We start from the raw sequence: 24,206 nt of genomic DNA, 5'->3' as shown, positions 1-24,206 counted from the left end.
AAGAGGTCTGAGAGTGGAGAGGCAGGGAGAGGATGTACAGTTTATGCTGCAAAATTTTCAGTAAGCATTACAATGTTTAATGAGATTATATCTTTTTTGCAGAATAATTGGGATTTTCTGTAAAGAAATTCCATCATGTGGAGGTGATATCTTAAAGGCAAAAATTTCTGCATTTCCACCCAGGCCATAGTTTCTGGACTTTTCTTTGTGTATATACTCATTTCCATTTTGGTCCGTGGAAACATTTGACTACTTTTAAAGTTGTTGTATCACTGTTATTAAATATTACTTGTCAGTGAAGAGTGTTCTAGTGATCCATGACCTTTAAGCCTGAATGCTTAACAAACCACATAGTAGTATCTCTCTTTTCTGCTCTTACCACTCCTGCAAATTAAGGTGTGGAGGTAGCTGCTATTTTTCCTGGTTTCATGAGCAGACCATTTTGCAAATAAGACACTTGAACAAAGTTTTTCCTTGCAAACCACCCACTATAAAGTTCCATTTCATTGCTCTTCATATATTCATAAGAAAAGCCATCCAGAAGGCTCTGGTAATCATGTGGTTACTAGGGTTAAGATAAATGTGTGTTTAGGATGTGTGCAGATTTTCTCCATTTTGCTGGGTTTGCATATTCTTTGGAAAACAGACTCTTTCAGTTTCCCTTCTTGTGTTTTAAAATAAACATTTCTCTTCTGGAATGTCTCATTTAACTTGTAAGCATATTGAGATCTCTTTTAAAAATGTTATCATTCACTTGCCTTACAAATTGGGGGAAAGTTTATTTAACAGGGCAAGGGTCTACACCACAAGGCTCAGGTTCTTTTCCTAGGCAATTCATATATTGGAAGTCCAAATATGCCTTAATAATTCTCAGTGTTTTGTTTGATTATGGTTCAATTACCTTATAATCAGACCCACTAAAGTGCGTTGTGAAAAATAATTTATAGATGTCCTGATGAAGTTTAGTATTTTTTTTTAATTTATAATTACTAAGAACTTCCAGCTGGTACTTTTTTGAGTAAGATTGAGATTATTGAATGATGATGGTGATGGACACCAATGATATAGATCTAGAAATCTTTACAGCACTTCATCTGCCTGGGAACCTCAAACTAATTGACATCCTAATTACTGCTACTAATATTACTATTATTGTGTTCATTTGGCTGTTTTCATTACTGTTCTTATTTCTTCTGTGTTTCCTTTTAACTTCAGAAAGGCATTAGGTGAGGGCATCACATTACTCCTTAATGACATGTCAGTAAACTACTGATGGCATTTGTAATTCCGTGATCTCCACCTGTGCTCTGAACTTGTTCCTTACCACACCTCTGAGCAGCAATTTTGAGTGCCGCCTTCTGGGAAAAAATCCTGTAACTCTGATGTGGCAGTGGGTGCTGCCTGATAACTGAAGAGAAATGTGGGACATGGTTTTAATCAGTGGGTTTCAACTTAAATAAGTTTGTGTGCTGAAGTGTCTAAGTGGGGTTTCACATGAGTTTCTGTTCCTGGTGATTTACCCATAATCATCTTTACAGATGTTGGACCATTTACAGGACTTGTCTGTGTACAAGCCATCAATCACAATTTCAATTTGAGTGCTTTTAATGCATCTGTAAAATTACAGTTTGATTTAATTGACAGCCTGCCTTTCAAGGTGTCTTTTTAAGATGGGAGATTTTAGCATGGAATTCCTGCAGTTGAACAAGGGAATATTATTAAACTCTGACCATGTTTCATTAGAGCAAAAATTCACTACAACAAAGAAGGCAAAAATCCATGAGGGCAGTCCATCCAGGCAGGCTGACAGTTCAATGCTGGATCAGCTGGTGTCAAGTTTTAACCCTCCCAGAGAGCTTTATAGGCACAGCATTTGTGCTAAAACATCTCATGGGACACAAGAAGAAAGCATACACTGGGCAGAAAGAGAGGACATAAGAACCTTGACTGGTGGAGTAGGCATTGTAGGACATGTGAGTCGCCCCACCCCAGTCCTAGAAGGGAACTGTGGGACAGAGCTGGAAATTGATACAGGCATCCTCTGACACTGGGGCAGGGGCAAGAGGATGTGTAGAGCTTGCTTTAAAGGCTCAGGCTCTAAAGCAGTGAGGGGGAACCCAGAGCTGCAGGAAGCTGTTCTGCTATCTCCCAGCCATGCTCGCTGGCGAGGCAATTGTCCTTGCCCAGGGCCCCTTTGAATGGATTCAGTGCAACAATGTTGAGGGACCTCTCACTGACAGAGTTTTCCAGGGCAAATTCTTTAATTCATTTCCTGAGATTAGCTGTGCTCTGACAGCTTGAAGTCCTGTGACAAGATCTCCTGACTGTTAAATTGTTGACATTGATGTGCCCTAGAAATTTCTAACTTTGTATAGGACTGTGCCTGTGCTCATGTCTGCATGGGCACAACTGTTCAAAGGCAGCCTAAACCAAAGAAAGCGTGTGTTTCCAAGGTGCAAGGCATAGTGTTAGGACTAAGGAATCTCTCACTGCTAATTTTGGCTGACACATAACTCCCCCCGTGGCTTTCCATGCATGTGGATGAAGCCAAGGGGACCTACTAGGGGTCACTACTTCCAGGCCTTAGTAGAAGCAAATGGGACAGTGTTTTAATATCTATAATATAGGTGAGGAAGTTCAATGCCCCTCAGGAATAGCTACATAGAAAAAAGTACTTTTTTTTTTTAAAATCCACTTCTCTAGGAAAAATTTCAGTTAATACTGTTAACTTAATTTATTTACAAGCCCCTAACTGTGTGAAGTGTAGGGAGATCTCTGTCATGGTCACCTTACTCTGCTGTGTTAAACAGTGGAAATAAAACTTACATGTGCTTTCTCTATTTTTAGTCTTTCCTCATGCCCTGTTCTCCTGAGTGCTCCCACCATCAATCTTTGCCCTTCCTACATGCAGTCAGTCAGCAGAGTATCGCCTTACCGTGTCACGCTTTATTGCCGCTGCCCGCGGGCTGCGTGTGAGCCAGCTGCACGTGTCACTTCGGCACTTGGCACTTCCCAGGAAGCTGTGAGCTCGGTGTGGACCCTCCACCATCTGCCCAGGGAGAGGGCTGGTGCTGGTGAGGTGGCCTCCTGCCAGCTCAGAGACTCAGCTCTACTGCAGTGATATTGGAGAGGAAATCACAAACCACATCTAGTGTCAGATTATGTAAAGCAGATGGGTTATCTTGGCTGCTTCCGTTTGGAGGGGGTCTGGCTGTCAGTGCTGAGAGGTCTTCTCCATGTCCTTTTCCCTTGATGGCAGAGTTAGTGCTCTCCAAGCACGTCCTTGGATGTGTAGGCATGTCCTCCCAAGCCCACCTGCAAGGCCTGGCATGCCCATTTCCCACAGGGCAGAGCTTTGCTGCTGCTGACAAGTGGCAGTCTAACATGCAAGGTACAGAGGGATATAAAGCAAATGGAAAAGGTGAGGAGGAAGCACACAGAGCACAGGAGCTTTCTGCTCACACTGCTGAAGGGAGCAGAGGAGGCTGTGTCTCCAAGCCTGCGTTGTCCTCAGAAGGACCCTGGCTGAGGCTGTTGGTCAGTGGCAGCACTGTGCTGTGCTTTAGTGGGCATAGCCCCGGGTAGGGGCTGGTCCTTCAGACCTGTCCATGCTTTGGTCTGTGTGAGCTTTTTCCAGCTTCAGATGTTTGTGTACAAAACCCCACCAAATACCAGTAAAAGCAGAAAGTAGAAAGACATGCTCACATAATTTTTTTTTTTAATTCAGGTTTCTGGGTTTGCTTGTAGTGAATCTGTAGGGTGGACAGTGCAAGCATTTTTAGGTTTCAATCCCTTGGACTCATATAGCCAAAGGAACCAGAGCAAGATAGCAAAGTATGCTTAGTATACGAATGTACATTGCCTCTGCAGAGCAAAGCAGTACTTTAAATAATTGAAAAGAGCTTCAATGAGCTGCCCTGACCAAAATTCATCATCCTTGGCCACCTGTTGAGTGGATAGCATGCTATTCTTTGAACCACAAGACATTCAGCGTATGCTGCTATGCATGCTGGATAAATTACTAAATAAAATAAATAATGGGGGAAAAAGAACAGAAAAAAAAATCAGGCAAAAGTTATATTATAGTTACCTATAATAGTTAGCAGAATAAGCACTGGGAAGCATTTTATAGTGTCTATCCTAGTGTACATCTGTTGCCCAGCTTTCTCAGTGTACAAGTGTGTGGCTGGTTGGGGCAGCATGGCTCAAGCTAGCAGGCTACAAATAGGATCCATTCTGTGGCATGTTTTCCTTCTGGCCTGCAGCTTTTTCCTCCGAGTGGTGTAGAAGTAGTGCTTAGGTGGCTAAGGCTGCTGAGCTGTTTCAGTGGTTCCTCTTCTCCACAGACATCTGATTTTGGCCAAACACATTGTTGTTGGGTAGAGTGGAGTTGGGAAAAAATATGGCCATGAGTATGGGGTAGTACCTAGGAGTAAAATCTGCTTTACTAGTAGCACAGATCTAGGGAGTATCAGAAAACTGAGGGTCTGAGTGATGCTATGGCACTGCCTGGATCATGTCCTGCTTGATTTAATATTACCTATCCTTCCTCTGTCTGCAACACTACTAGAAGCCACTGAAGTTTTGATAAATACCTGGTTTTAAATATTTTTAGGTCAGAGACTGAGGTTTTGTGATGTAAGTCCTCAGCTCTTGAACCCAGAGTGTGTTGCTGAAATCAGAGACATAGGGCAGCTTTGCTTTCTCCTCAACTTGTTTAGGCATTAGAAAGCAGTTTCCTAGTGGATAGAATCCTTTTTTGATTCTTTTTTGGTATTGATATTTAATCAGATTTTCAGTCCTGCGTGCCTTGTGGGCCTGCCTCTTGGCAAAGGTGTACCTGTGCCACTACACTGCCCTTTTAACAATTTTGCTTATCTTTTGTAATATTTCTATATGCACACTCCTGCCCTGTAAAGGGATTACTATGAACGTATATAGTATATATGTTTCTTGCAGAGCAGGATAAAAATTGGTTCTCATTTTACAAGGCAGTCTGTTTTTTTACCCATATTTTAGAATTAATATGTTAATATTAGCATTAACATTATCCCTTTTAATGTGCAATTTTAACATTACCACAGTAATGACTGATTTATACTATGGTCTAAACAACAATAGATGGAGTTTTTAAAGTTAGGGGTGTGTATGTGTTCAAAGGAGAATCAGGGTGGCTAGATAAAGAGGTCCCATTCATTTGCATTTGGTTTCTAAAGTTTAGCCATGGAAAACATTAATCAATCTGTGAAAATATTTTGCTCATTTTGTGGTTTTCTTGACAGTTTTCTCTCATTTCTGATTCATATTTTTTAGCCTCTAAGGTTAGTGTTTTCATAATTTTATTCCTCTAGAGATCTTTTTTTTTTTTTTTTTTGTGATTGTGGAGGAGGAGACGGTAGTTAGGCTGTGCAGCTTCTAGCAGACATTCTTTCTGATGGATTTGGTATGATGAAAGACAAATGGGGAGAACATCAAACCCGGCAAGAAAGGCAGGGCAGTCTGGCAAGACTCTCCTAGTTTTTGGAGAGTTTCAAGGAAAAGGGAGGAGAAAATTGTGCAATACCATGAGAGCAAACCATGTTCCATAAATCAATCTAAGGAGATGGACATTTGTGAGGGGTTTTTTTTCTCCTGTAAAGTAAGCTAGATGTTTATGCCATAACTGCAGAGAAGCAGTAAAAGGCAAAGGTTATAAACAAATCATTCGGTGCCGACAGAGGGTTCATAGATGCTGACAAGAAACAAATAAAGTGAATAAGGCCAGTACTCTGTTCTGATAAATTTCATTGATTTCTGCACCATGTCATTACATTTGCAGCCTGCCCTGTTGTTATCTTGTAGCTCCAAACCTTTCATTATGGCTCCAGATGATAACAGCTGTTGATACACGGCTGTGACTACCATGGGGGTAAAGTACCATTTGCTAAGAAATAATGAGGAAAACCCCCACGTCTGGGTAGCTTTGATCTGCCTGTGGTGTTGTCCTTGCAGAAGGTGTTATATGCCAATACTGCATCTGTTTCCTGGATGAGTTCATGAAGCCTTTATGAGAGCACACGTGCCCTATAAAGCAGTATAATCAGACAGGTCCCAGTGGCTGAGCCAGTGCAAGCAGTGTGCTGCTGTGCAGGGCCTGATCTGCAGGACACCAATGTGTTAAGACTGTCCAAGTCCACCTTTTTCACAAAAACTTGAATACCTGGAGCTTTTTGCTGTGTGTCTATCTGCTTACACCAATAACAGCAATGTAAACATGTCAGTAGTCCCAAGTCAGTAATATTGACAAAGTTAGAAAGCTAACCCAGGACAGCAGTCCCCAGATTGTGTCATTTCCTAGCAGGAAAATGAGGTGATGTATAAAGTAACTCTGAATCCCAAGAATTTTGAACAAATAGCCATCTTGCCTTACCCTAGGGAAGCACAAATCCACCCAGTTGTTTCTAGTTTGTTTCTGATCTGAGGCTGGATGAAGAAGGGGGCCTGAAGCACAGTCTGAAGGAACTTCTAGCAAAAGGGAGCACAGACTGTGGGTGTGTGGTGTTTGCAGGCTGATACTGGCATATGTTACAGGAGTGCAGGAAAACTGCCAAAGCACCTGCAGGCTGCTGCTTGGCAGCAACATTAGAAGGGTACCTGGTTCCTTCTTTCTTACTAATAATTGGTAAAAGACTGAGAAGAGTAGGTATATGTGGAGGAAAATCAGGCTAAGAGGACAAAAGGAGCAGAAACCAGGTCATGCATGTAACACTGTCTACAATACTGGAAATAACTGTGGACTGTTTGTTATTTTGAAGAAACCCAAACTTCGGCTATGTTGAGATGAATGAATTGGAAAAGAACTCCTCTTTATTCATTAAATGTGCTGTATGGAGTTACTTAATGTAGGATTTCCATTCCTCTGAAGGCCAGCCTTGTCATATCAGCTCAGGGTGCTGCAGTGTCCCTGCGGTGCTGAAAATGTTTTCAGAGGGTCACAATCACACTGAAGTTTTTCTATTCTTTGCTTTTATATGATGAAGATGTGTCTCTGGTCAGAAAAGGTTATTTGTTTAGTACTATTACTGGAGTAGACCTGAATATATTATCTGCTTCTGCCTTTGACCCAATGTAATGCTTGCTGCAGTCCTGTCTGCCTCACCATCCTGAACCTTCTTACTCTTCTGCAGCTTCTGAGTATAAATAAAAAGCTGAAATTCAGGGAGTGTGTGGATGTGATTCCAAAGACTTCCTGCACAAATATATTTCAAGGTCAGGGGTGGGCACTGAGGCTGCTGCCAGCCAGGAGGGAAGGTAGAGTAAGTTTGGATGCTATCACAGGAGAAATGACATAGATCTCCAGGGACTTGCCTGTCTATTGCTACTCATTGCTCCTCTTAAAGACACTGAGGATACCTTGGAATCGACTTACTTGCTTTGCCCTGGCAAAAAATACTGAGTTTTGGGAGTGATGAGGGCTACCTTTAACTGTAGGTGATGATGGAGTGTGGATTATTGATAGGGGAAGGGGACAGGAAATTCTGCTGATACCTAAACCTCAATCTTGGCGACACCTCTGAGTTTGCTGACACTGCTTCAGCTGAACAGAATGATATGGGCATGGAGGCTTAAATGCTGTAATTCTTAACCTTCCTTATGAGGACACCTTGAAACCAAAAGTCAGATCCTTGGCTGATTCAAACCCTTTGTCTGCACAGAATTTGAACAGAATAAATCTTAGCCAGTGTATGTGTTCTATAATACCTTTTTCTATGTGACACAGGAACACAGTTACATCTTAGAAGTTTTCATGGTCTTTTTGGCATTTCACTGGGTTCCTTCCCCACAGCACCCTGGAATGCTGTGTTGCTTTTGGGAGGTTGCCACACCACATTGTCTAGCCACAGGATAAAGGATTTTATTTATTTTTATTTCACATTGTTTCAGCTGTTTTCACTTTTATTTCCATACTCCAGCAGAATTTCTTTGTGAATGTGGCAGCACATCAGGTTTCTTGTTTCATGAGCTGTAGTTAAATAGCCTGCTGGATTTGTTTGCCCTTATGAGAGAGTTTTAATACTGTAGCAGCAACAGAAAAAAGGTGACATTTAGCTCTTACTGAAGTGAGGGAAGAGGTGGGAAAGTTATTCTCCCAGAACACTGCTGATCTGAGCTTTTCTACCTGTCATGTTCTTATTCAAATAAAATCCCTGGATGAGAATTTATCAGTCTTGTAAGGGCAAAAAGAAATTTATGCTAGAGTATATAGCAATGTAATTTGCAGTGTAACTCTATGCTTTGTAAATTGCATGGACATAGATACATAGAGATCTGTCTTCTACATACTCTGCATTCTTTGGTAACCGTGATTTTTTAAAAATTTATTCAGTGGTTGCTTTTTTGAGCCTCTGTTGTTTGTGTGCTTTCTGTTCTTCATTATATAGCTTTTCTGTTACTAAGACTGCATTAAATGACATTCTTCATCTCTTACATTTTTTTGTCTTTGAGCCAGACAAATGATCGATTAAACTGTCACTGTGAATGAAATTTGAAAACATTTGTTTATCAGTAGTGAGAGAAACATTGGCTGTGCCGTCTAAGAGGTATAACTTAGCTTTCAGCCTTTTGTTATTTTCTTGGTTTCAGGGAACAGTAAGTACTGTTACCGTTCATAATAGAGTGACTGTTCTCAGAGGGGCTGCTGAAGGCTTTATTGTAATAATAAGGTGAAACTGATATTCAGAGACTCATCTTGTACAATAAAACATAGCTCTGTTTACTGATCTAGGAAAGGAGGAAATGTCTGAAGACCTCCCTCTCATTTCTCTTGTAGGATTACCTTGACTGTATCACTGATCAGACCAAGCTCTCCCTGGGAACAGAGGAGCGATCAGCCCTGTTTGGAAACATACGGGATATCTACCATTTCAACAGGTAAATTCCTTTTTAGCTGAATGGAAACATCTCAATAGCCTGAGTTAACGAGAGGGAGCAAAGAGGAAACCAGCCAAATTCACTTTTATCACTTTTAAACTGCCAAGATCTATGAATCAAGAAATTATCTAATTTTAATTCTAAGCAAAGTTGGTTTGCTGACACCAGATTTTTTTAGCTGTTTATTTGATGCACCAAGACGGTCTCCATGTTAATTTTTGCTTTTATGCTGGGTATTTAGATGAATGTTAGCTTAATCTGCTCTGTGCTCTAACTGATCTTAATGCAAGACCACTGTAGAAGGAATTCTTTCCTTAATGAAGAGATTTTTATTCCTATTATATCAGCTCCTTTTGTGTACCTATGTGCATCACCCAGATCTGGCTTTTGTAGTGATTTATGCTACTATGTGCTCCCTGAATTAATTTCTCAAGCCTGTATTCAAGTACCTTTCCTTAATTTTTTTCCTTTTTTTGTTCAGTGTCTTTCCAGCCTTCTCTAAAACTCTGCAGATGGGATTCTAGTGTGTATTGGGAGCCTGAAGTAAAATGTCTTGCTTGCATAGCTAGTGCCACATTGTGTGGGATCTCAGTATCTGCAGTTTGAGGAGCATGCTACTGCTACTTCTGTCTGAATCCTCTGTTACTATAAAAAATTATTAACTTAGCATTTAAGGAAAACCTGACTATTCAACCGATGCAGGAAATATATTGACATAAAGTTCCCACCTCTTTTACATACCAATACTCCTGTAAAAGCTCTCTTAGCTTTGCTTTAGTTGACAAAACATCTCCCAAACCTCTGTGTTCTTTGAAGAGCAACAGATAATTTAATTGAATCAAAAGAGGATTCTGAAGCGGAGCACTTGTGTCAAAGATCATCTTCAATGTTTTTCCATCATCATGGGAAGTTACTTTTAAGGGCTTCAGCCGCTGGGATTGCTGTTTAGTGTCAAAGGAAAGAGTGAGAATGGATCTATTCAGAATTTATGGACAAAGATGAAATCTAAAGTCTTTTCCTGAAGCTTAAAATAGCTACTGCAGGGTAATGGAAATATGCTTAACTAGAAAGCTGCTGTGTCCTGCTTCAGCTACAACAACTGACTTTACTGAATGTCTAACAGCTGGAAAATACATAGTGAGAGCATGCTAAAACAGGCTCATGGACTGTTTTAGAGCCATGAGACAATGATTGTGAGCTTACAGATTCCCAGTGGTCACAGAGCGGAAAAATGCAGTCCTGGCCATTATATATTTTCTGAACCTTCAAATGCTAGAAAATGACAGATGTGATAGCTAGGATGCATTTATGCCAGCTTCATTGCAAATATTGCTTACTAAAACTACTTTCAAGTATGATCAGCTGTTATACAGAATTACTGAGCTGTGTAAAAAAAAAATTGCAGCAGTTAAAAAGAAAAAAAAAAAGAAATGCAGTTTTGGGAAATTTTAAAGATAGATATGTTAGAATGGTTAAAACCTACTGGAAAGTTGTCCAAAGCATCTAGTAAATTACTGATGTATTTCAGGCCTTCTGATATAAAGTTCTGCTTGGAAATTGTGAGTTCTTAAAACTGAACACTCACTGTAGATCCCAAGAAAGCAATATAGCTTCAAGGATTAAGTTTACTCCTGTGTGAAATTTGGCATGTAGCTTTTGGGTCCTAAACATACTCTAGAGCCTTTTTTATTTATCCTTAGCTTCAGAAAAAGGTCCACTTGGCAGTTCTGTGTTAGTCATTTTTGTGAGCATGACTTTATAGATTTAGAATTACCTTGTTTTTCTCAATTTTGAATTTGACTGTTAATCATAATCAAAGGTTTCAGTCTGGGTTTTTTTTTCAGACTTGCAGATCTGAGAAATTTCATTTCAGTGAATGGGAATTTCTCTCAGTTAAACTACCTAGGATTTTCAAGTGGTGTGTTGAATGGCAAAAATGGTGGTGATCATGGTAATTGCTAGATACTTCATGGTTATGATCTCTTCTTGAAAAACTATTTCTTTCTGAGTTTCATGGTGGTAAGGTCTGGCTTCTTCTGAGGAGAAGCCATCATAAAAGCTTCATCAAAAAAATCAAAATATCCTAAAAGGCATTGTAATAAGACTTTCATTCATTTGACAATCATTTGACTTGAAACATTCATTTGACTTGAAAAGACAATGAATGCACTGTATGCAAAATTGTCACTCTTTATGCTTCCCTCTCTCATCCCAAAGGAGTTAGCATAAGCTCCCAATGATGTTCATACAGATTCAGATTTTCCAAGATATATAGCTCAGCACATGGTCTTCACTGGCCCTGGCTCCTGTGTCATGTTTCAGTCTGAATCTTTTTAGTGATTCAGCTGAAAGAGCACAGAGCTCCTCCAGCAGTGCTCACCCCTGCTCCCTGCCTGGCTGGCTGGCACAAGCCAGTTGCTGAGGCCAAGAACTGTGACCAGCAGAAAACCTCTGGATATTCAGGTGAACAGGACCAGCACTTTTCTCCATTGTTCTTTCTGCCTCCTGCCAGGTACTTAAATACAGCCTATAATAAAAGCCATACTTTTTCACATCAGCTTGATTTTATAGGAATTTATTTAAGATTTTCAGAGTGCCTGAGCATGACAGTTTTGCTGTTTTTACAGTGGCAGACTGCTCTTACCAATCCTTTTCATACTATCCCGATGAGACAGAGCAGAGTGCAGTATAGGTAACAAACTCATTCAGAAACAGCCCTTACACTCTGGGCTTGTGCTGAAGACACAAACCACTATGTGTATGTATTTAACACATACACATGGATTCAATTGCATGAATACATACAATCTTTAAGTGTTCCTCTTCTCTGTCATGAAGGAGAAATGATGTGGTTTCATCGGAGACCAGTAGGAATAAAATGACAATCCAGCATATATATATATATATATATATGCTGTGTACTTTAGGCCATCAGGAGAACTTCTGACTGCCAGCCAGCAGGAATCCTCTGAGCCTGTTTGGCATGTTTGATGTTATTTCCAAAACTTGTGTGTGGGACACAGTCAATCAGTATAACTGGTGGCTATGGTCACCATTGCTACAGCTTGCTTCTTTTGTTGATGTAAATGAGCGTCATGAGGGTGGGGTATCAAGCAAGGGTCATATTTTTATTCCCATTTTGATGAAGGGAAAAATTGAGGTGTAGAGGTTAAGTTGTCACTGTACAAAGTCACTTAGTGACTGCTGAACCCAAGGTCTTTGCCTGTCTTTCTTCCTTGTGACTGCATGTTGATTTCTCCCTTTCCTTCCTTTAGTAATTAGAGAAGCAAGGAACAAGTCAAGAAACTCTTCTGGCTTACTCTTTTTTGTACATGCAGAGAGAAATTGTGTCTGCTTACAGGGGAAAAGGGTAGATCCCTAGATACAGGCATAGGAACTCTTAGACAAAACTTGTTCAGGGAACCAGCTGTGAATTGAGAGAAAAGTGTCCCTAAATGGAAAATCATCTGTGTGAGTGTGTGTGGGGGGTGGGGGAAGGGTCGAGGGGAAGAGGGTGAGGAGGAGGAGGAGGAGAAGAAGAAAATTCTTTTAGGGAACAATTTGGCAGAAAATTCAATTTCTTCTCTGAGTATGGCCTTCAGTAAGACTAAAAACTCTTTGGATCAATGAGATAACTTTTGAGGTTTTCTTCTTCTACTTGAACTCTTTCTTTCACTGAATTTAGTTTCAATAACTGAGTTTAATTCAAGAGCAGACAGGCTCCGTTATTGCTTTGCTCCTGTTCAAATGAATTAATCTTCTCTTCGGCATGTAAAAATTATAAAATCCTCTCATGTGTTGTTTTTATGCATGTAGAACATATAATGCATATATAGTCCCTTACAGAAAACTTTAAAACTTTTTCCCGGCTAACTGTTTTATCTTTGATGGAGAAACACATTAAAAGTAGACTAATTTTCCTGAGTGAGCTACATAACATTCTTCATGAGAACGTATGAGAAATACGTTCCCAGTTCTCACCACTATTTTTCAGAGCAGTTCATCATTTTTCTTGGTCAAGTAAAGCTTGTAAGCACAAAAAGTCTTTATAGGACAGTGCACATGCTTCAGTGGCTTTTAAATTTTCTTAATTATTTAGTTAATTAGTTTGATATCATGTTAATTGATATACAAGCTACACAACTGTCTGACTGCACCACTATGATTATTGTTAAAGAGCTGTCAGTCACAGAGTCATGGAATAGTTTGGGTTGGAAGGCACCTGTAAAGGTCATCTAGCCCAGCCTCCTTGCAATAAGCAGAGACATCTTCAATTAGATCAGGTTCCTCAGAGCCCCATCCAACCTGCCCTTGAATGTTTCTAGGGTCTTCATCTACCTGAAGGAAGGGGCTCAGCTTTGCTTAGCAGAACAACCAATCCATGGTCAACCTGATGACTTTAATTTCAAAATAGTGGGAATACAATTTCCTTATAGTTCTCCTCTGCCTGCAAATAAAAACACCCAGTAGCTGGGGGGTCGGGGGCGGGGGGGGGAAAGGGCATCAAAGGTGTTTCTGTTCCCTTTGTAGGACTCCCTGCATCATTAAGTGCTGCCATGAATAGCACAGCAGTGTCTGGTTCTGAATATACAATTGTGTTTATTCTAAAGTGTGCCATAATTGCCTTACATTGTCCTGTTCTTTTTTTTAGTGAACTTCTGCAAGATTTGGAAAACTGTGAAAATGATCCTGTGGCTATAGCAGATTGTTTTGTTTCCAAGGTAAGTCTGCAGCACCAGATTCAGAGTGCAGTGGGGGAAATAAGAGAGACCTTTTGAGACCTAATCCTGACAGCTTGTGTAATGTTAATCAAGAAAAGTCAGCAAATCTATGGAAAGGGAAGGATTTTCTCTTAGCAATTGATAGGGATATGCCTCTTATTTGCATTTCTAAAAAATTAAGACAAAGGTGTCATTTTCTTCAATAAGTGTATGTGAGCTGGTGGAGCTATTTATTGAGTTCATTTTTAGGATTTAGGTTTTTTTGTCAACTATTACAGGGGTTCTCTGTTTTACTTGCATCTGTTAATGTAGATGATCAAGTGGTACTCTGGTTATGCCTTGTCAGCTTAAAAACAGCTAGAGAGTAAAACTTGGCTGCATTCTTAAAAAAGGCAATACCATTAACATACAAAATGTGCCCATATTGTTTTCTGAGAATTTTTCCTGAAACCCACAACTATACCTTAAATTTTCTTTTTAAATGGAATGGCCCAAAGTCTAGCCTTAAGATTCACATCCCATTCTCTCTGTAATGCTTTGAATTTTCTGAACATTGATAGGACATCTTGATTCTGTTGGACAATACTGAAGCCAAAAATATGGAGTATGGGAAGTTGTTAGATGCAGCAGAAATACAGGGAAGAAGGTGACCTTCATTGTAGGAAACACATAGAGCCAGTCAGGGAGAAGAGGAATGGCTGTAATGAGTAGGACAAGAAGAAATTAAATAATTTGGGCTACACATGATGCTAGTTCACTGCAGACTTCACCAGAGAATCAACATGTCTTGAATCTCTAGAGCCCAAATGTGTTAAAAAATTAATTCTATCTCTCTGGTATTTGTGGAAGAAGAGAGATCATGTAGTTGTCAAAAGCTGAATAATTGCTTTATAGGTGTGTTTGGCTTTTTGTATTAAAAAAAAAAAGAACAACAAAAAACAGAATTAAAAAAATACAAACATGAAAAAACTCCAAAGAAACCAAAAAGCCAAAGGCTGTCATGTTTTATACTTTGCGCTGAACTCAGCATTGTCAGCACCAAGCACTCAATGTAATAAGTCTAACACATGGATTTAGGATTAACAGGACCACCCTCTCATTAATTCAGTAATTTGTTTGGCACTGTTGTGACATAAGGGATATTATAGTAAATTAGAGTGATGATACCAGCTAACTGCTGCTGTTTCACCAGATCTCTTGGTTCAGCTGAGTTTGAGAAAGCTGTAATTTATCTAGTAATTGGTCTTTTGTAAGCACTGAGAGACCTTAGTGTTGGCACTAATAATGCAGAAGTAAGATGCATTTTTGCCCCATTGCATTGGGGTTTATGGCATGTTGTTATTCCTACAGATAGCTTGGATTGAATTAAAATGAAGGAGAGAGAGAATGGGATAAGGGCAAGTGCAAAGTCCTGCTTCTGGAACAGAATAATTCCATGTGCCTGCTGAGTCTGGCTGACTAGAAAACAGCTTAGTAAAAATGATCTGGGGTCCTGGTGGGCAAGAGGCTGTGAGTAAGTCAGCAGAGTGCCTGTGCAGTGAAGGCCAACTGGGAGGCCTTCAGGGTGTTTACAGATAAAACAGTTTGGAGCTAGTAGATATTTCTGCTGTATTGCTTGCTTATAGCTGGGACTGCTCCTGCTGGGATGCAGAACAGAGGTGGTGCAACTGATAATAAGAAGTCCAGGAAAAGATTGTGTTCTCTTTCAAATTGGCCAACTGAAAGGGCTTGTCTGGTAGTCTTTCTGGCCATTAGTTCCAAAACCCATCTGCATATCATTGCTTGTGCCTTTTGTTCCCTTGTCAAATGCTTTTAGCATTTGTATTATTGGCAGGCAACTGCCTGATGGCTCAGAAATTGCTAGAGATTGCAGTACTAACAAGCATTTTTTAGCTTCATCCAGACAAGTGCAAACACTTAAAAGCAAAATCAAACAATACCAAAATACCCCACAGTTCTGGTTTTGGCCGAGAGGATTTCATTACAGCAACTGCTGACTGCCTTAACAAACTCCAGTTGTCCATTCTTGGTTGCTTGTGTCTTCCCAGCGCCGAGAAGTGGAAATAAAACTGCCTTTTTTGGCAGCATGGACTCCTTCAAGTCTTATGGGACTTTGGCCATTTATTGTTTCATTGCTCTGTTAGATCTTCTCTGTGAGTTAAGCACGGGGATATTATCATGCTGAAGTCATAGCTCACAGCCTTAGCTAATGGATATGGCTGTGCTGGAGCTTCTTGAATGCTTCCAGTGGAACTGTGCTTAGGTCCAACAAGCTCTGGACCTAGTGCCATTTTCTCACCCAACTGAATATTGTAGGTGTTGCAAATCTTAAGGTGTAACCAAGTTTTCACTGTAGTTACTGTGTTTGCTTTTTCCACTCTTAAGAAGCTCAGTAACTGCATAAAGTAAAAGTTGTTTCTTTCTTAGGATTCATGTGAAATCACATGAATTTGGTTTGCAGTGTAACAACAGTTACGGTTAAAGTAACTCTGGAGCTTGTTGTATAAAATGTTTTATATTTGTGAAGATGTGGGGAGCTTGATTTTTGAAGTTTTAGATCATTCTCTTTGAACTTTGTTATTTGGTTTAGCTCAATAAAATTTCTTGTATAGCATATTATACCTCTCTCACACAATCATACATGACTGTGTTTCCTATGTATAACTTTCATGCTTCAGTAGTAAAAAGCTTTGTAACTTTTAAGGGAAAGGATTATCAAAACACACTTCAGTGTAATTTGAACAAAAACCACATCATTGCGGGTTTGAATCTTTATCTTAACATTTTTGTGCTGAGAGCCCAAAGTAAATAGCCCCTAAAATGGCAGCTTTGATTTATTAACAGACTTCGGCAATGTTTTTAGTCTAAACTAGCCAGTAACATAAAATCCATTAACCAATAAAATAATGATGCAAAGCTATGACTTTATGGAAATGGAAATATTTAATATCGACTTACAACATTGTATTGAATTCCTCTGCTTCCAAATATTTAAATATATTAATAACTCACAGGCAGATAGACACAAAGGCACAAAAGCACACTTATTTTAAAACCTGCTGTCCAATGAATTGCAGTCTTTTTTTCTGCCTGAAGATGCAGATGGTATGGGTATGGATATTTGCTTTACAGTGGGATGGCTGCTGCAGGGAAATAACCTGCCTCTGAGGGTAGTGTTGTACTAGTTCAGTTTATACCAGTTCTGATCCTCTCTCTTTGTCTAGAAGAACTGTATTAGCACTAGATGTAAAAGTTCTTGGAGACACATTGCTGGTAACTAATTGGAGACTAATAAAAAGGTTCCAGTGCAAGCTTAGCTATGGCTTAATTATTCACACAGAAGACTGTTTATAAGGTTTTTTTGCCAGTCCAGCCTTTCATTTCCATAGTAATGATGCCAGTGTTAATTAAAAGATTGACTTCAGTATTCTGTACATTTACATTTAAGTGAATTGTTTTAAAGGAGAGCTGAATTCTGGCACATCACTCTTCTCACTCAGCACCCCAGAAATTCAGAACATATGTTTTCTGCAAGGCACACTTAACAGCTTAACCAGGGGGAAAGGGAGAATTACTTTAATCTAGCATCTCATTAGTGAAGAAGAGATCCAGGCAATTGGCTTCAGTTTGTACACTGACTCCACTCATTTTCTCAGTCTCCATTTTCTTTTCAAGTGCCTTTTATGGCTATATATAAAAGCACAACTAAGAGTTGAAGGAAGATCTGGAATATATGTAGAGGAGATGTGCAGTGAATTGATTCCAGTGTGAGGGACCAGTCTAAGTATAGCTGGGGTCTGCTCACACTTGGCTTTGCTCTTGAGAGGAACTTCCAGTCTGTGGACAAACTTTCAGCTTGAGTCTCAGGTTTTTGCAGCTTCTACCACAACAGCTTTGGGCCCCCAGATTTAAACTGATCCCTGGAGCAATTCCAGTCTCCATGCAGAGATCAGTTTTAATCTGGTCTGAAGACAGTTGATGTGAACAAAACTATTTTCAAGCTGGCTAAGTTTTAGAATGTCAGAAGAAATACTGGTGAGCATAGCTGGTGTTTTCCTTTTGTTGTGAAAGTAGTTGGAAAAATAATAAAACCATCTTAGTTCTTGGTTTTTCTCTTGCTCCTGTTCTGAGCAGTGCAGTTTTGTCAGGATGAGGAAGAACTTCTCTTAGAAGTGGCTCTCTTGGCCACTTTCCCAACATGTACACATGAATCCAGCTAATGCCTGGGCAAGGTGTATGGTGTTGATTCACAAGAGATCTGCAAGTTTGAGTGCGTATCAACAATCTCATCCTGGAGGCAAAACACATGTACTTGACTTTCTCCTGGCACTATGCTCGCATTGCTCAGTAAAAGTAAATGCTCTCTGATGGTTCTGTGTGGTGAAATGAGCTGTGGCTCACTGGAGCGAGTACACACCTAAGTGCAGTGTGGAATTTGGTGTTATGTCTGCTCAGAAAGCAGGGGTGATAGTGAAACCATTCTTAAGGTTTAGAGGTATCAAGGGCATAAGAAACTATCTTTTTTTTTAATACAAATTTGTTGCATTTAATAGCTAGACGAAAGTTCTTTTAAAACCAAAAAAAAAGCCCCATTAAAAGTAGTTCTGACCTTGTGTAAAAAACCCCAAACCAAAAACCAAACCAAAGAACGAGAGTGTGAAAAGGCTCCTGGGGATTTCAGACATGCTTTTGATTTTGAGGGGAATGTGCACACAGCCTACTCTGTAAGCCTGAAGTGTTTGGCCTTGTTTGTTTTACAGATAGTACTTTCATTGGTTAAAATTTCACAAGAGATACTCTTTTCCTTTTTGTTTGAAAAGCAGACTAATCATGTGATATGAGCAGAATAAAAACATAAAAATAAACTGGCTCAAAATGTTCTTCACACTGCTTATGAAGTAATTCTATAAATTGTATTGTTCTGTTAGGATAGCTATGGGAATATATTAAAATTTTACCAAAATCCCCTGAATGAAAACTTTGAATTAATATATGCATATATAAAATAAATTACATTTTTTCTCCATACTGAATTTCACCTTAGTGTTCTCTCTTAAGCACCCTGACTTATTATGAGTGCTGGCTAGTTTGGTAGTGATTGCCAAAGAAAATTACACAGTGTAATATCTGCAGCTCTCTGAGGTTTGTTAATTCTTCATTTTGAGGGGAGAGGGTTTGGAGCTGTGGCTGTGTTTCCAAGCATGGACAGGAACTGTCTGTGACATAGGCTCACTTCCTCTGCATGTGGACATGGGCCATAGATAACACCACCACAAAACGTAGCTGAGATGACAAAGTTAGTTCAAGTGTGAAAAACCAAGATAAATTATTTAACTGTATTTGTATCAAGACTCCTTTTAGTTGATTTGTTGGTTTCTAAGAGAAGAGCAGTTTAATAAGCTTACAGCCCACCAGTGAGTAAATGGGGATCACAGTCCCCTGGGGAAACATTTATTAGAAGTTTGCTTGAGTTATTTTTCTCAGAACAGTGAATACTGAAATCCAGTAGGACATACTGAAATGAATTGCAATGACTTGTACTCCTGCAGGGTAACATCTTACTTTATACGGGGTCCTTATGGATCACTGCTCAGTGCAGAGATGAATGGCACAACCTGCATTACCCCCAGGAGAGGAGGACGGGACCAGTGCTGTTGGAATTGGCAAAGGGCACTGCCTGAGATGGCTCTTTCTGATGAATGGCTGAATGAAAAACAGCCAAACCCCAACAGTGAAAAACAAAAGCCACAGCCTGTGTCAGCCCTCTCCCCAGGGGTGGTGTTCCTCAGAGCACTGTGCCTTCTGTGAATGCAGATGTTTGGTCTCGCCGTTCACCAGCAATGGTCCCTGGGAGGCAGCCCCTCATGGAGCACAGCTATTGTGCTGCAGAATGCCAGAGCCCATTCTGAAGATGCTTGGAGTGGAAACTGGGGTCTTATTCACTGCTGGAGGATTGTGTTTTATCTGTTGAGGGCTTATGAAAGAAAAAGTGATTGATACGGGGAGCACTTTGCCATTCTGCAGTGCTTTCTTAACCTTTAGGACTCCAGTAAGCTGCAGAAATTGTGTTTGGGATAGAAGTTGATAGGCAGCTGTGGACTTAGAGCACATGGGAATACTTCTGGAAATCTGTTCTTGCATAGAATTAAATTATGATTATTAAGAAAAAATCTTAGGCCAGGGAAGAAAGACTTGAAACTCAGACTTCAGCTCTGAGAAGCTTATCAGCATTAAGTTTGAGTAATTTCAGTGTGACAGGCAAGTGTGGAAACCCACCCAGATCTAGTTACAACTTGTTGGGGTAATAGCTGTCTGCTTTCATATAATTTACTTCTTAAAAAAAATCGCTTTTGTGGCTTCTAATTTCATGCTTAGACTGTGCTCACATGTGAAAGTATTTATAATTGCTTGGAAATGGCACACCAAACATAACCTGCAGAACATAATTCTCCCAGTAAATACACCAGGTGCATGGTGTGATTGTTGGGGTTGTTTTGTGCAGGGCCAGGAGGTGGTTGTGGGTCCCTTCCAACTCAGGATATTCTACGATTCTATGATATGGGTGTGCTTCAGCACACAAAAAAACTAGATAAGTTCAACCAGCTGTTTGAAGGACATAAGTGTGTTGATGGTGTTTTGGTCAGGAATTTGGGTTTTTGGGGTTTTTTTGAGATGCATAGATTTTCATAGGGTACCTTGGAGGCTTTGTTGCAAAGTCACTTGTTTTATCTCCGTGTAGGTTTTCTTGGTTTTTCTTTCAAGTAAAGGAAAAATCTCTCCCACAAAAAGATGAAATTAAATTCTGGTTGTGTTAGGACTATCACAGTGAACATAGAGAATTCAGCATCAGGAGCTGAAGGAAGTGTTGTCTTGACATCATCTTTATCTTGCACATGTTAGCTGCTAGTTTGACAAAATCTCAATATATGCAAACTTTTCCTCCCTGTGCAGAGTGAAGATTTCCACATATATACACAGTACTGCACCAACTACCCAAGGTAGGAATTACGGGTTCCTTTTCTTCCTTCTCCCCTTCCTGGAGGGGGAGGGAATTGGAGGGAATTTGCCTTTTATGTAAAAAAGAAAAAAAAAAAAACAATGGAGTTTTGCTTCATCTAATCTTGTGGTTCACTGCTTTACCCTTCTTTAGAAAATGATGGTCTTATTCTGCAATGCTGCTTATAGAATTTCCAGTAAGAGAGACTGGTTGCATGTCAAGGGAGAGCATAGCTGAATGCACAATATAATTTTTTAAAAAGCCAAACCAAACGGCAGAAACAGCAGTTATTGGAATGAGAACCTGCTGCCCCTTTTTACAAGCTGAAAGGGAAGCAATTCTTTACCTACAGACTTAAGGAAACAGAGTGTCTTACAGCCGTGTGTGGATGTTTTCAGGTCTGTGGCTGTGCTGACAGAGTGCATGAGGAACAAGGCACTGGCCAAGTTCTTCAGAGAGCGGCAAGAAGCACTGCAGCATTCTCTGCCCCTGGGCTCTTACCTCTTGAAACCTGTCCAACGCATCCTCAAGTACCACCTGCTTCTGCACGTAAGAAATGTATTTCATTTTGGGCTGCTGCACGTTGGGGTTCCTTCCTCTGGTAGAAGGCTTGGTGGTTAGAAAGGTTCTGGTTTTCCTTAAATGCTCATCCTTTTGTGGGTATTTGATTTCAACATGTGGAGGCTTTCTGTCTTTGTCACTTCACACCATATGCATCTATTTGGAGTGGAGAATTTATGGTAATTATTTTAGACACATTGCATCAGTCTTTGCATCCAAATAATTAGCACTTTTTTTGAATGCTGGTCTGTAATTCTGAAGTTGTTTGGAAAATTCTTGTCATGATTAAACATTTGGTACACAAATTTATTGTTCCAATGGAGAACAATGTTTTTCCACATGTTGCAATGCTGGGGGTGGTTGAAAGTAGGACTAAATACATATAAACACCCTGACTGCTAAGAATTTTGTGGAGAGGAATGATGGAGGAAGTGGGAACTCTTTCCACATTCAGTCAATTGACTTAAGCAAGTTTCAGAAATTCATGCTTTATTGTTAACATTTTTCCACATATGTTTCCTATTAGAGAGTCATGTTCTAGTGAAGTGTAAAGACACTGATCCTTATTTTAAATGCCTAGTGCTTTTCTGCTCTCCAATGGTAAAGCAAAGCCTGGTGTAATTCCATCAGGGTTTTGTAAATATGTAGAAATGTTCTGCATTGTAGGAAAGCCATTAAATGCTGTCTGAAAGATCTCCTGTCAGTGTGCTGCGCTCTCTTTCTGTGCCTCTTTGGTCACACTAGCTGCTTCAAGTGTCCTTGCTGCTAAACTGACTCCAAAGGCTTGACTTCGTTTGTCATCTTGTGTTAATTTAATTGATAGCAACATGCATCACTAACAAAGGCAGGAACGTTGCCTTCGAGTGATTGCGATGCACAGACAAAACAGTACAGATAAAAACACAGTATTGCATTTGACTGGGAAAGTTCACTTAGGAATAAGAGGACTCTGGTTATTTTCCCTTTGTCTTAGGAAATAGAAAACCACCTTGACAAGGACACGGAGGGCTATGATGTGGTGCTGGATGCCATAGATACCATGCAGAGAGTGGCATGGCATATAAATGACATGAAGAGGAAACATGAACATGCCATCAGGCTCCAGGTGAGTTCCCAGAGAGATTTTATGGGTGTTTGTGAGCTGGTTTTGTCAATATATATGCAATTAACATTTTTTAGTTTATCTTCTCTTTTAATCTTTGTCAGTCATAATTTAGACTCCTGTTGAGCATGCCTGTGGCTGTTTGATCTTGGAAACCACGGTCATAACTGCTGCAGGAAAATATCAGACATCTCTAACCTACAAGCAGCATCCTGTAAAGCATTTATTTTGCAGTAATATGGAACTTCAGATAACTCTTCTTTCTTCCTTTCCCTCAATTGTACAGCACTGCTGTACAACCCTAGGGCATGGCTTTGTTCAGAAACCCTGTGGTTTCCGATTTCTTCCCTTTGTGCTGATTAATTTTGTTTTGAGGCATTTCTTTTGCTGATTCTTGTTTAAGTACTTTCCTCTTGGGTTTTAGAAAACTCATTATCAGTTGCTTTGTGAAAAGCATAAACCTAGAAAGATGATACTTGGAAAAACTCTAGCTTCACTTCAAATGAAGATTTTTGTGGGGAGAAGAAACAAAAGCTACACCCTCAGTAGTTCTTGTCATCAAGAGCAAGGAGCAAGCTCTTTTGTAGAATTTATGCTCTCATTCTGTTTCCTGGTTCCCAGTGAATCACACTTTTATGTTACATTTTCAATATTTATATCACTTTAAGAAAATTTAGGGGATTTTTTAGTTTATAAAATGGAGTTATAAGCTTATCCCATTTCAGAAATCGGTATAATGTAATTCTTTGCCCATTTTTTGTAACATACATTAAATTTATTTACCCTTTTTGTGGTTTACTTCTTTTTTCTATTTTGGGGGTTTTTTAATGATTGTTTATTTTTTGTGTTGCTTTTGTTTATGTGTAAGAAAAATTTTACAATGTCTTGCCTGCAGCAGGGTAACCTTTGCCACACATTGCTGGAAATGCATGCTAATGACTTTTAACAACAGTCTGCTATAAATCTGAGTAATTATATTCAGAAATAAATAGGGGTTAAATGCTTTTGGAAAAAAACAAAAGCTTTTTTTTTATTTATTGAGCTCAGCTGGCAGATGTTTGGGTTTGTGGAAAATGTTTATGTTCATGGTTCCCCCTTAAAAAAGTAAAACCTACTTCTGCAGCCATAGGGATAGGCCTTCTGTGGGCTCTCACACTGCAATGTGGTCTGCAAGTACTGCAACAACAGTTCCTGCACAAAGTGTCCCTCAAGAGTGGTGGACTTGATCCCTGTGTTATATCCTGACTTATTAACTAGCTTCTGGAGAGATCTGATACAATGCAACATTTTTTAAATCTTTTTTTTTTTGCCTTTTATTTTTTTAAACAACTGTCTGTATAGTCCAAGGTGGGCTGCTTTGGGGTTTTATTCCTGTGAATGCTTTAGCCAGCATTGGAGCTTCAAATGGACTGGGATGTTTTCTAGCTGAAAGCTCTGTTAAAGTCTAATGTTCTAGAGTGACCAGCCCGGGATGAGGCAATCTGTCCCTGCTTTGCTAATGCTGGCAGGCTTAAAGTCTGATGGATGTTTTTAAATAGTTCCCTAGTTAAAAGTTTAGCCTGCTTTTAGAATTTGATGTCCCATGCTTAAGTCCTATGTCATTGCCATTGACAGAAAACATAAGCAGTTTAAGGAAACAGAATAGCCATAGCTAAGTGACACAGTCTTGTGAAGATGTTCTTAGATATTTCTCCAACCTTTTTTTTTCCCTAAATAATAAATAAGGTGAGAAATATCTGTGGTATCTATACAAATCACTAATGTACAAGCAAATATTCAGATGCTCAGTTGACTGAATCACTTGTGGTTGTTTAGTCTTCTGAGAATCATCTCTTCAATCCAAACGCCTCACAGAAGTGTCTTCTGTCATGGGCCTATGGGACATGGCATTATAATTAATTCAGTGGGAGACCAC

General features: G+C 39.7%; 1 protein-coding gene across 4 annotated transcripts in view; it reads left to right on the top strand.

The window, feature by feature from the left end:
- PLEKHG1 (pleckstrin homology and RhoGEF domain containing G1) overlaps positions 1-24,206 on the top strand; it is a 125,763-nt gene that overhangs the window by 87,996 nt on the left and 13,561 nt on the right. For all 4 annotated transcript variants that reach the window (XM_071435664.1, XM_071435683.1, XM_071435673.1 and 1 more), the window contains exons 5-9: positions 8,810-8,910; positions 13,562-13,631; positions 20,583-20,629; positions 21,027-21,177; positions 22,163-22,294. In XM_071435664.1, coding sequence (XP_071291765.1) covers positions 8,810-8,910; positions 13,562-13,631; positions 20,583-20,629; positions 21,027-21,177; positions 22,163-22,294 — 501 coding nt within the window. The remainder of the gene's footprint in view (positions 1-8,809; positions 8,911-13,561; positions 13,632-20,582; positions 20,630-21,026; positions 21,178-22,162; positions 22,295-24,206) is intronic.

The sequence above is a fragment of the Agelaius tricolor genome, unplaced genomic scaffold (genome assembly GCF_023055355.1).
Source record: "Agelaius tricolor isolate 1412-34295 unplaced genomic scaffold, bAgeTri1.0.p SCAF_1, whole genome shotgun sequence".
Taxonomy (NCBI): Eukaryota; Metazoa; Chordata; class Aves; order Passeriformes; family Icteridae; genus Agelaius; species Agelaius tricolor.
Note: the sequence above shows the minus strand (reverse complement) of the source record. Positions and strands in the feature narration are given on the sequence as shown.